The sequence below is a fragment of the Branchiostoma belcheri genome, unplaced genomic scaffold (assembly GCF_001625305.1).
Source record: "Branchiostoma belcheri isolate BF01 breed outbred unplaced genomic scaffold, Haploidv18h27 scaffold2, whole genome shotgun sequence".
NCBI lineage: Eukaryota > Metazoa > Chordata > Leptocardii > Amphioxiformes > Branchiostomatidae > Branchiostoma > Branchiostoma belcheri.
The window spans coordinates 5674913-5688046 of record NW_017803490.1 but is presented as its reverse complement, the minus strand read 5'-3'; the positions used below and the strand labels follow the sequence as shown (position 1 = coordinate 5688046).

At 42.0% G+C, this 13134-nt stretch overlaps 1 protein-coding gene across 1 annotated transcript; it reads left to right on the top strand.

Moving 5' to 3' along the window:
- The first annotated feature begins 1145 nt into the window (after nt 1-1145).
- On the top strand, nt 1146-12794 carry LOC109468961. The gene is made up of 10 exons (XM_019767336.1): nt 1146-1297; nt 3713-3783; nt 4563-6438; nt 6859-7087; nt 7834-8026; nt 8703-8869; nt 9200-9449; nt 10033-10247; nt 11469-11629; nt 12022-12794. Exons 1-10 carry the CDS (start codon nt 1146-1148, stop codon nt 12173-12175), a joined length of 3468 nt encoding a protein of 1155 aa, XP_019622895.1. The 3' UTR covers nt 12176-12794.
- Nucleotides 12795-13134: the final 340 nt, after the last annotated feature.

The window sequence follows — 13134 nt, the reverse complement described above, 5'->3', positions numbered from 1 at the left end:
TTGGAATAACAGCTAGCGTTACCTACAATTGTTAGTGTTCATCTTAGTTGGTAAACTACATAATTAGAAATACACTGAATGATACTTACTTTGACCAAAAAATTTACTTCAAGTTGTATCATAATACAGTTTTAAGAGGGGCATCTACGGTATAGTAACTTCTATTTTTATTTGTCTGCTATTGACTTAAAGGTAGCCTGGGTACCATCTGGATTTTGGCTCCGCATATGATTCTTTCGAGCGTAACAATGCGGAGCCAAAATCCGGATGGTATCCAGGCTAACTAAAAGGGGCATGGTTATTTGAACGGTGCCATACAAGGGTTTTATGATGAAGTCCATCTTTGGTAGAATATTTATTAACAGGTTCGGTCGTCAAATAAGAAGAGGCCCCTTTTTCAGGACAAGCCTGGAATCGGAACCCATCAAGACCTCCCAGCGAGACTCTTAAACTATTAATCATCTATTGTCGTGCTGTTTTCGTACTAGTTATCGATGTACAACAGACAAGCTGGGAACAATGGATTTTAAGCTAAAAACAAACTCATGATATCATCTTTCAAGTCAGTAGTTGTTTTAGATTACTGGAGGACTGTACGCTCAAACCGCCGCCTGAGAAGTGCGCCGACTTTGGAGGAATGTACGCTCAAAACCGGAGGAACGTCCGCTCACCTGGAGGAGTGTACGCTCAAACCGCCGCCTGAGAAGTGTGCCGATTTCGGAGGAATGTACGCTCAAAACCGGAGGAACGTCCTCTCACCTGGAGGAGTGTACGCTCAAACCGCCGCCTGAGAAGTGCGCCGACTTTGGAGGAATGTACGCTCAAAACCGGAGGAACGTCCGCTCACCTGGAGGAGTGTACGCTCAAACCGCCGCCTGAGAAGTGTGCCGATTTCGGAGGAATGTACGCTCAAAACCGGAGGAACGTCCTCTCACCTGGAGGAGTGTACGCTCAAACCGCCGACTGAAGTGCGCCGCCTTTTCATCTCTTCGAATAGTTTGGAATCAAGGATCCAACCATTTTTTTTGAGGAGAGAAGATATCACCAGCGAAGGAAGGCGTCCGGCGAGTTTATCCAAGTTTAAATTTTGAGCGGCCGATGTTTTTTTTCGACTGATCCGAGCGAGGTGACACTCATAGAAAGAGATGGCGTCTGAAGAAGTGTCACAGCAAGATAAGACAGGGATGGGTGAGATTCAAGACTCTCAGGTGGCCTTAGAGATGCTGACAAGACGTCTACAAGAAGAAGAGGACAGGTGGAAGGAGAAAACTTTCGCACATTGTTGTCACCTGCACAGGTAAGGGATACTATATATACAGTGTGTCGCGAAAGTACGAAAGTTTTAGCTTCTACCAGGTTTCGGGAGGCGGCTGGAAAGAGTAGAAATTGGCCAAATAGAGAGATAACATGCCAGGGGTGCGACAAAATGTACTCTCTAGCGGACCAACTTCCCAGCAGGTTATCTATCTATTTGGCCAATTTGCAGTACTCTTTCCAGCTGCCTCCCGAGGCCTGGCAGAGGCTACGAAAGTTTGATATGTTGTCTCTTTTCTAGCTCCATGGTTGTACAGAGTTGAGCACAAATTTTCAACCAGAATAGGTGTATAGTTCAGGTTACATACGATGCACCTACGATGTTTTTTTTGGCGACGGTATCACGCGTGAGGGTTACGTTGTTCCTATGGAATAACATACAGCTACGAACCTACAATTGTTACTATGAAAGTTCATTTTCGTTGGTAGATCTAAACTGAGAAAATGAGAAATAAATAAATAATGGTGTAGGGTTGACTCAACTTACTTTAAACTTTGACCAGAAAATGTACTTCAAGTTGTATCATCCTAACTAAGTTACATAATACAGCTATAAGAGGGCTATCTATATCTACGTATAGTAACTTCTATTTTTATTTGTTTGCCATGGACTAAAAGGGACATAGTGGTTTTAACGGTGCCATACAAGGGTTTTTATCACCTTCCCTCCACGAGGGCCTCCATGGGGGTCCCTGCAACGCTCTACGCTAAATTTTGAGAGCCGGCCGGTTACGTATTACGCTGAATTATAGAAGCGTCCCCATTACGTTTTAGGACAAATTCCAGGTAGCTACAACGCACTACGTAGAATTAAAACGGCGAATTACGTTCTACACAAAATGCGCCAATTACGCTCTACATAGAATTAAAACGGTCGCTTACGCTCTACGGAAAAGGACATGCGGGCCTGTTTATAGAATATTTATAGACAACAGGTTCGGTCGTCAAATACGAAGAGGCCCCTTTTTAAGGACAAGCCTAGAACCCGAACCTGTTAAGACCTCCCAGCGAGACTCTTAAACCTATTAATCATCTGTCACCATACTGTTTTCTTACTCCTTTTTGCACTACAACAGACGTACTGGTAACAATGGATTTAAAGCTTAACTCAATATATCATCTTTAAAGTTTAACTTAATAGTTTTGACGTGTTGGAAAGAACACTAACTTTGAATGTAGTCAATTCTGTTGGATGAAAGCTGGTTTCTATTGGAATATAACCAAGTATAACAGTTATCAGTTATGCTGTCATCGCTTGCATCGTGATATTGTCATGTCGACATATGAAAAAATAATTTGGAGGAATGTCATTTCTTTACAATCAAATCATATTTTTTTCTAAATTGGCATCTATGTGTTTCTAGCACTATTAATTGGGCGTACTGGCTGTGATTATTTCCAAGTAATGGTCAGAAGTTGACATGTTTTGGCATATAACGTTACATGTCGTGAGCCCCTAGCTGTACAGAAGAGCCGCTAGGCGAGAGTTTTAGTATTGCAACAACATTGGCATGTCATACTTGCTCATAGTTATCCTCAGTAGCTCCATCACGTTCGAGTTGCTTCTCGTATTTCAAGTGCTACATATGTTAGAACTAAACATGAATTGTCACTCTCCCAAACTTTTGTGATCATATATACCCATTTATATCATATAGCGCAAGGGTCCCCCCCCCGCCAACATATTGGAACAGTCCTTTGATTGTTTACCAGAAACAGCTGTTTAGTAAGGTCTTGAGGTCTTGGAGTAGGAAAGTGTGGTCAAGAAATTTGGGTTTGTTAAAGTGTAAGTGGGGAAAATAAGGGGTCAGGGGGTGGGGGGCAACTTGGAGGGGGTGAGTATCAAACAAATGAGGGGGTTGAAACGGGAGGGGGTAGTGGTAGGGGGCTACAAAATAGGAAGGGAAGGAGTAAATTGTGGAAGGGGGGGGGGCAAAGGATGAGCTGCTATTATATAATATTATATCAATTTTGAGAAATGCATTAGGCAGTTTTTGTGTCTTCAGAATTTAAAATCATAATCATAGTCCCAAACTCACCTGCATAAACCCCTTAAATTGATGATAAGCCTTTTATAATTAATGATATACCTATTGCACTTGAGTAATATTAAATAGATCTCTTGTAATGTCATACATGTATTTGTGTATGTATGTATATGTAGCTATAACATTCTATATTACATAACAGAACTAGTATGTGACCTTTTGCATTTTCCTTCGCTACGTTCTGGTATACTGGAACCAAATGGTTCAGGTTTCATCCTAAGAAAGGCTCCGACACTGTGATTAATTACTGAAGAACAAAGCAAGCCTCTAACGTTTCCTCTGGAACAAAAGCACACAGGTGGCAACACAGGCGACCACAACTATTGACGCCTCTACTTCTGTTTTCTCAGGTTACAACATGAAAACCTCAAGAAGCAAGGCACGGTGGCGAGAGGAGTCTCTGTGGAGAAACCTGGGCCTTGTGAGTATTTCTTCTCCTTCTTTATTCTTCATAAGGACTGCAAGAGAGTTTTTAGACTCCAGCACATCTTTGGTTACTGAGGAAAGTTCTAGAAGTTGGCCAAGTTGGATAAGTTATTTGTGACAGAAGTTAGCAGCCGGAAACAGAGAAACCTGGGCCTTGTGAGTATTTCTTCTCCTTCTTTATTCTTCATAAGGACTACAAGAGAGTTTTTAGACTCTAGCACATATTTGGTTGCTGAGAAAAGCTCTAGAAGTTGACCTAGTCACTAAGTTATTTGTGATAGAAGTTAGCAGCCGGAAACAGAGAACAGTCAAAACTACTCAGAAAGACCACGTAGGGGACTGATAAAATCTGGTTCAGTGTGGACAGGTGGTCACTACACTCTATAGACAGGATTCTTAATGCTAATATGTCTGTGGGAAAAATTAAGGGACTACCAAGAAGTGGTCACATTGGCTACGTGGTTCTTGTGTAACTCAAACAGGTGGTCACTTATGTACTGGTTTGTCACTGTATTCTATTTACTTATTCTATGCCTCGCTCGCAAATTATTCATCGTATTTGGGCAATTTGGATTATTTTGGATACATTAATTGATTCTGAAGCTTATAATGTTCTCCTGATATACAACTTAAAACTGAATGAATTATAGCATATTATGTACAGGTCCTTTAATTAATATCTAAGGGTGTGCCCTGTTTTAGAACTTCATGCTTATAAAGAGTGTAATAGAAAGGAGTTAAATCAAGATGATTTTGTAACATGTTGCTTTTCAGTTCCAGCCTACATTGAGGTCTTGCACGCCGCATGCAACAGTACCGTCACACCGACAGTCCGGTTCCGTATCACCCGTGAACTACGCGCAGCAAACCTGCTAGACTTCGCCCAGTACGTCTACTCTTCCTACCTCTGCCTTGACTTGGCCTCTCTCAGTCTCTCCTCCAAGAAGTTAAACAAAGTCTTCAACACGAAAACCAAGCATGTTTTGATGGGAGAAGCTTTGAAGGATTTTACTACTATCGGAGGAACTCATCATCCAGTCTTTCATATGAGCGTCGATGGGAAAGAAAAGACTCAGCAACAATCACCACTCGGACAGTCTAAAGGCTTGAAGATGAGTCAGAAGGAGGCCTTGTGCGTTGAGGGCGATATTCAGCGTATTAACGGGAGCCTTCCTGAAGCCGTGTCGTGCTACTGTAGAGCGTACGAAGAGGATCCGCTGTACGTCATCGATCACCTCAAGTCGCTGCCGCAAGAGTCGCTGGAAAGCGTGGTGGAGTTGGTCGACTTCTGGGGGCGAAGTTCGGCCGAAGCGGCGGAGCAGAGAGAAGAGTATGGGATCTCGCTCACCCCTGAGCAGCTGACATCCTTCATTCTGTCCTGTCCTGCCAGCTTGATTGGGTCTTCAAGCTGTGCCCGGATATCCCAACTTTTCAAGGAGAAGAAGTACCAAGAAGTGATCGAGAAGTGCTCGGCTATCCTTGAGCACCAACCTGCCAAACCAGTCCGTCTGTACCTCGATCGCGGTCTCGCTGCTCTACTGGCAAGAAAAAGGGACCGAGTTGTGGCTGCGGACTTTATAAAGGCCTTCCAAGAGGACGAGAATGAACTGAAAGAGTACATGCTAGCGCAGAAGCAGCATTTACCTAGAGTGTTGAAAGTCTTACACAGGTGTGCGAGCTTGGACCAGCCGAAGAGAGCCACTAGTGCTGAAGACATCAACAAATGGCAGTCTTTTGTCATAGATTGTGGCAAAATAATCCTTTTGTTTGATCCGTACGATGGTAAGACAATGACACGCTCTGCTACACTACTAGCAGACCTTGGTGACTTCAGCGGAGCTACAGAAATGTGGACAAACATGCTAAAGTTGCTACGAAGTCAGGAAACCCCGTCTAAAGGCCCCATGATTGACACTCTTGTAGCGCGAGCGTTGTGTCACTACCAGTTGGGCAAGCTAGATTACGCAACCACCGACCTAATCGCTGCCGTCAACATCGATCCAGATGCAGCAAAAACTGAAATGATGAAAGACTTTGCAAAAGAGCAACTGAAAGAAATCGTGAACTATGTCGTAGGGCTTGCACGAAAGATGAGCGTTGGCGTGAGAAAGGAGAGTCAGGCAGAGGAGAGTAATGAGATGGGTGACCAGGTACGAGCTGCGCTACAGTTGTACAAACTTGTCCTAGCACTACAGCCAAACAACAGGAAGGTACTGCACGCGTGTGCGGAGTGCCACACGTTTTTAGGCGAGCACCAGGAAGCCGCGGACATCTACGCGACCATGTTACAGAACGACACGAGAACGGACACCTCCACATTATGCTCCCGAGCGCTTTCCAACCTAAAAGCAGGACATCTCGACATCGCCATGTCAGATTTAAACATCGCCTTTGACAGAAATCCATCGTGTATCGACGCACTCTGTGCTCGGGCCTACTTCTTCAAACTGAAGAGACAAGAAGACGACTTGATTAAAGATGTCTTGAATGCAAGTCTTGTGTCTGTAAAAGACACAGCAGTAAGTTTGAGGAAAGTCCCTGTTCCTGACCAAGGAGACTTGAAGAAAATCATCATCAAAGGCTGCCAACGTCTTCTACAAGCTGATAAAGAAGGTACTACTGGTGAAGTAGCTGGATTATCTGGGAAGCGGTAAGAAAAAAATTTTCTAATACCTGTCGTAAACTTTCCAGAATTATTGAATGTGTACTTCATCTTCTATAGCTTTTTTTAAAACAGTGATTTGTTTTATCAAAAATTGTTTTGTAGACGAAAAGTTGTTTTCATTGCATAATTTTTTGTAATGGTAGAATGTTCAGTGATTGCTTGGTTTTATTATTGTTTTAATGATGTTACTGTAATGTCACCTCCAACTTATAGCCTGAATGTTCATCTATGTTGGTAGAAGTCATTCTGCAACAGTTTTAAACTCACTCACTATTTGTGTTGGAAATTACATTTCAAACGTACATTGTCCACCAAGTACATTATCCATGTACTTTTGCATTATCCTACTGACTACTACTGTTGGCTTGGCTGATCATAACCTCCTGTAAATGTGCACATGTGTAGGGAGAAGACAGAGGCTGTCCTCCGGTTGACAGAGCTGCTCCAGTTGTTGAGTCCAGGGACAGAAGGAGTCCACCTGTTGCGAGCTCATGCTCACATGGAGCTGGGGAACCAGCAGGAAGCCCAGCGGATACTACTGGACAAGGTGAAGTCCAACCCACAGGACCCTGTGTCCAGTGTTCACCTGGCAATGCTGAGGCTAAGACTGGGGAAAGTGCAGGAAGCTGTGCAGGTACTAAAAACACATTTGATGTAATAATAACTTAAAGTTAATTGTCCAATGTCAGCTAACCTTGGTGTGAGTGCTTTTAATGCTGTGCTTTGTGTAGAGCTGTTTACTTAAACAAGTTTTTTGTATAGGTATAGGTACAGGTAATGCCAACCTGTATGTACACCTAAACAGGCTTGGCCTGTTTCAGAAGTTATATGTGCAGTTTTACTGTCTTCAAGGGTTAGTTAAACTTTAAAAATCACATCTAACATCCGTGTCCATAATATCACCAGGGTCCGTAATATCCCCACCTTGAGAAATAGTGTGCTTAAGATATTTTTACTGCAACATACTTTTGGCATGCACTCCTGCACACCTCATAGGTACATACCTAGGGTATGTTGCAGTAAAAATATCTTTAAGCACACTTTCTCTCAAGGTGGCAATATTATGGACTATGGTGATATTATGGACACAGATGTTAAAAACAAGAGACAGTATTCACACTATTTTTAAGTGCCAAATTATCAAAAGTGCCATCTTTGAGATGCTATTTACCTTCCGTTTAATAAATGGTCCTCTAGTGTTTTATTTTGTTCAGGTTAGGTAATGCTACACCAGATGTTCAGGTCTGGGCCTGTATCTATGGTTTTTCAGGTTAATGTTTTAAGTACAGTCAGCCTAGGTAAGTGCTGATATAATGTATAGAATGAAATACAGCCAAAGACTCTAACACATATAACATTAAACTGTGTTGTTTCTGTCAGGGATGTATCAGTGTTCTGGAGACCCATGGAGAAGCCGTGTTCCACACAGCCCTGGTGGATGTACCACAGGAGGACAGACTGGTGTTACTGAGGAGCTCCCAACAATACGGCTTCAGCCTGGTACAACAGAGTCACGAACCTGCTGTCATTAACACTGCCATCAGCGCATTCACCATCGCAACACTCGCATCAGGTTTGTTTGTTTGTTTGCAGGATTGTGTTGGGCCGTCAGTACACCTCATACCAGGAAGCCTTGAGAACTTTGGAGCTTGAAACTCTTTCTGACCGCAGATACAATCTTTGCCTGAACTTTGCCAAAAAGGTTAGACAGTCGCCCCGCTTCTGCTGCTGGCTTCCTCCGACGCGGGGAGATCTGCACGGTCGACAGCTGAGGAACTCGCTCCAGTACTCTCAGGCCAGAGGGACCAAAAGATACACGACCAGCGCGAAGCCAATGTTGGCTAGACTCCTCAATGGACTGTAAAACTGAACTGTTGTGAACCGTTTTGATCCGAGAGCAGCCTCACCTGTAATGATTCCTCACAATAACGCTTTTTAATTGCCTTGATGTTGAACCACTACGTTATATTTATAGTATGTAAAACCATGTTGACAACATTAAGCGTTCCTTGTATATACTTGTATATGTATATTAAATACTGTGTTAGTTTTATTGAGTATGTGGAATGTAAAATTCGGCGCAATTCAGTGTATACTGCAAAGCCGACTTGTCCCGTGTTTTATCAATAAACCATTTATCACATGTACTATATAGTATTGCTAGGACCATTGAATGGTGACCAGTTACATGAAAAAGTCACTGGCTGTGTGTAACCTAAAAGGCGTTGACCTCTTTTCTTTCGTAACAGAAACAACGAACACCACATCCCTGATGGCTCGTGCGGAGTGCCACGCCCACCTCAGGAGTTACCAGGCCGCGGCACAGGACTACACCAGCGTGATCCATGCCCAGACTGAATGTAGCACCGCGTTGTGCGCCCGGGGATGCATGAACATTGTCATGAACAAGCAGAAGGTCGGTGAAGAAATTTCTTGTTCAAAACCCTATAACGCTCAGTGTTAAACAATCACACAAGTTTAATCAATGGACTTTCTATCTGTTTTTCATTTGTAAGTGTGTTTGCTAGTTCAAGTGTAGAAATTTGGTGTCTAAGATTTTCAATCTATCCATAAATCTGCAATCTTCCAACTTTTAAAATCTAAACTTGTTTTTGTTGGTTTGGCTGTTCAACCCTCACAGCCAGGACAGCCCAACTAGCCAGTGGCTATTACAAAGGGCTTCTAAACTTGTGAACATACAAATTTGTTTGTTGTGAAAAAAAATCTGTGATCATTGTCTTTGTAGGAGGCGGTAGAAGACTTCCTAGCGGCGCTTCGCAAAGACTCGGAGGCAGCCCGGACACAAATCTTACTCTTACAACAACAAATGCGCCTGTTACTACTGTACTGGCTACACCTACACGCTACAAACGCCATGTCCGGAGGTACAACCCAAGGTCTGGAGGATGCAGTGTTGATCGGACGTTTACTCATCTCCATCAACGCTGATGTCGCAGCATGGCAACTGCTGTATTCAGATGCTCTTATCATACAAGGTACATTTTTTTATGTCTCTTGGCACATATGAGAAAGAGTGTGGGAAGGTCAAACACACAGCACCACCAGCGGACTAGCCCCCTGCTGTAGTGCATTGCACAATTGTGTGTCGTCCAAGGGCTACGGAAATGGAGATGGGCACCACCCTACGCTCTGCATAGAGCACGGGAGACCTTCTTCTTCTTGGCACATCACACTATCATGGTGGTTTTGCTTTTCTGTCTCCTTTTTGTGTACAGTAACTTGATTATGATTTATTGTGATCTTCTTCCAAACTCTTTCAATTCAAAGTACAGTCAAACCTTGGTGAAGAGTTTTGAAAGTTGTCCTTACAGTAAATAGGTGGCTACTTTAGACAGGATTCTTAATGATTGGATCAATGGAAAAAAAACAATTGTAATTTGAGTGGCCACAAAAAATTTGCACATTTTGATGAATGTGAACTAAGTAGAAAACATTGATAAAATGTACTAAAATGTGTAAAATTCCTTGGATTTTCTTGCAGGTGATTTGGACCAGGTCTTTCTCCACCTGAATTGTGTGCTCCTAAAAATGTGTAAAATTCCTTGGATTTTCTTGCAGGTGATTTGGACCAGGCGTTTCTGCACCTGAATCGTGTGCTGCAGCTGACACCTGAAGACCGGTCAGTCCTGGCGCGAAGAGGACTCATCTACGTGAAGAAGGGAAACTACCAGCTGGCTGCATCAGAACTCAGTCCACTGGCCGAGCTGGACACTGAAGGCCTGGAGTTTGTCCTGAAGGCTTTAGATGCTGACCAGAGGGACTCCTTGGTCAAGGTATGGACTTACCTTAACCTTCAGCCTGGTAAGGTTGCTGTTTGGCACCAAATTTGTATTGCTTAAAATTTCAGCATTTCACAAGAATTTATCTGTGCTTGGTGCTGAACACTATCCAATCAGGAGAATGTATCTGTCCTTGGTGCTGAACACTGTCCAATCATGAGAATGTATCTGTCCTTGGTGCTGAACACTATCCAATCACGACAATGTATCTGTCCTTGGTGTTGAACACTATCCAATCAGGAGAATGTATCTGTCCTTGGTGCTGAACACTGTCCAATCATGACAATGTATCTGTCCTTGGTGCTGAACTCTATCCAATCACAAGAATGTATCTGTACTTGGTGCTGAACAATATCCAATCAGGAGTCAGAATGTATCTGTCCTTGGTGCTGAACACCATCCAATCACAAAATGTATCTGTCTTTGGTGCTAAACTCCACCTACACATAACAACAGACTATAAGAACAGTTCTTAATTCTAAAAATAAAATCACACAGTAAAGTACATGTACAGTACATAGCTATTGAAGTTATATTTGAATTGAAAGTAACACATAACTGTCATTTGAACATTCAGGTATCCCTGAAGAAGGCTGAAGTGCTGACGGGACTGAACGATCATGAGCAGGCTCTCTGTTACCTGACACTCGCAGTGGCAGCATCACAGAGCTCCGATGCAGACGTTCTACGCCAGCGTACAAAATGTTTGAGTCGCCTGCAACAGTATGACCAGGCTTTGCAAGACATCAACCTTGTCATAAAAATGAACAACGCAAACAAAAATGCATCTCAGGTAACATTAAGCCTTATCTCTATACCAAAATATATGATCATAATATATAATACTATAATATATAATATTATTACATATATGTACAAGCCATTCTTTTGTTGTGACCTGTACTTAACCCAATGAGTATGAATAAAGGTCTTCATACTCTCCAAGCAGAGGTTTGGGTTTTGGGTTATTTTTAGCATGTTTTTAGGTTTTTTTATCAGAATTTTTCTTTTGCACTGAATTTTTTTTCCCACCAAACCCAAAAAAATTCAGTGCAAAAGAGAAACCCCGATAAAAAAGCCTAAAAACACACTAAAAATAACCCAAAACCCAAACCTCTGCTTGGAGAGTACTTCATTCAATTCAATTCAATTTGATTCAGTTCAGTTCAATAAGAAACATGTTTAATTGTGTGATTTTGATCCTGATTGACACAGGTCAGTGACTACTGTTGGCGGGGTTATATCAACCTTCTTCGGAACAAGGAACACCCTGCAGTAGTGGACTATGTGCTGGCGTTCAAAACTGACCGACAAAAGACGGTCAGTTTGGTAACGTCCCGTCCAGGGAAGACCACTCTTGCTCAGGTGTTTCACAGGTAGGTAGATGCAGAGTCTTCAAATTAGACACTGAAAGATATACTACAAATTCTCTATTATGATATACATGTATATATATATATACAGTATCCATGGCTCAAAATACTTTTTACTGCACTGGTTCAGGTAACATCAGGTAAAATTACCTGTACTAGACCAATTTTACCTGCACTACTACTAAAACTTTGACAAGTTTTGGTCATACTAAAAAATGTTCAGGAGTAGTCCCTTAGATAATTTTGCCATTGACATGAGCATTAAGAATCCTGTCTATAGTGACCACCTGTCCACATAGACCAGATTTTAGTCCCCAGAGTGGTCTTGGGCAGTTTTCACTGTAACTTTCTTTTTGACTTAAAAGACTGATTGATTCTTTCTTTTTTATTTTCAGATATGCAGAGCACCAGTATACAAAAGGAAAAACAGAGGACACCATTGCTGTTTGTCAGTTGGGGCTACTTCTGGATGGAACCAATGAAAACCTGCGCAGTTTGAAAATGAAGGCCACAAAGGATCAGGCACACACTCAGTGTACTATTCTGTAACAGTCTGTAGGGCTTGAAATACTGGGTGGGTGCACCAAAAATTGAAGCCGTAGTATACAGCATATTCTGGACATTCTGTCAGAAGGTTTTTCTGACAATCTACTACATTTTGTTGTACATTTTGGTGCAACCAACAATTTTTTGTGCACCCAATTTTTGGGTGCACCAGTGCATCAGTTATTTCATTTTAATTTTATCACATAGATTTTTATCACATAGATTTGTAAGCATTGGACAGAAAGCACATAATGTGCTTACAAGGATCCTTTGCTCATTTGTTCCAAAACATTTCGAGCCCTGGTCAAGCAATCACAGAATCTTGTTGCAAAGCAGCTTAGGTCCAGTTAAGTTTGCTTTGGCTTAGACAATCCTATATACTTATGCTCTGAGAATAGTATCACACAATATTGCATAATTTCGAAAAGCAATCTGTATATATTATGTATGCATATCCTCCATGTTGAATTTCTGTGTATCAAGGATATGGATGCTTGTTTTGTTTTCAGTTGAATAGGGTGTACTTTTAGGAATGCTTTTTTTTGCTTGCTTGTTTTGTAAATATAAATGAAGGCCACACCAAAATTTGGTGTGTTATTTGCCACCAAATTTTTAGGAAAAATGTCTGCTCCAATATGTAGAGTGGTTCGATGACACTCTTTTGTGACCACACTATCAGCTTTGTGACACTGATAGTACTTCATTCAACCGCTATGAATGTTGAATAAACTTCAGAATATTTTGTCCCAGAAATTGTTGCTTTCTTAAGACTTACCATGTTGACATGCACAGTTGCACACACATATCCACTGATCCTTTAGTGGCAACACAAAAGAGGCACCAGTGTCCACCATGATTTCTACAAATTTGCGGAAGCAGATAGTAGGGTCAGATTAGTACCAGCCTTTTTAGGGGCAATAACTCAAAGGTACTATTTGTAGGCCACATTGTCTTAATTTAAT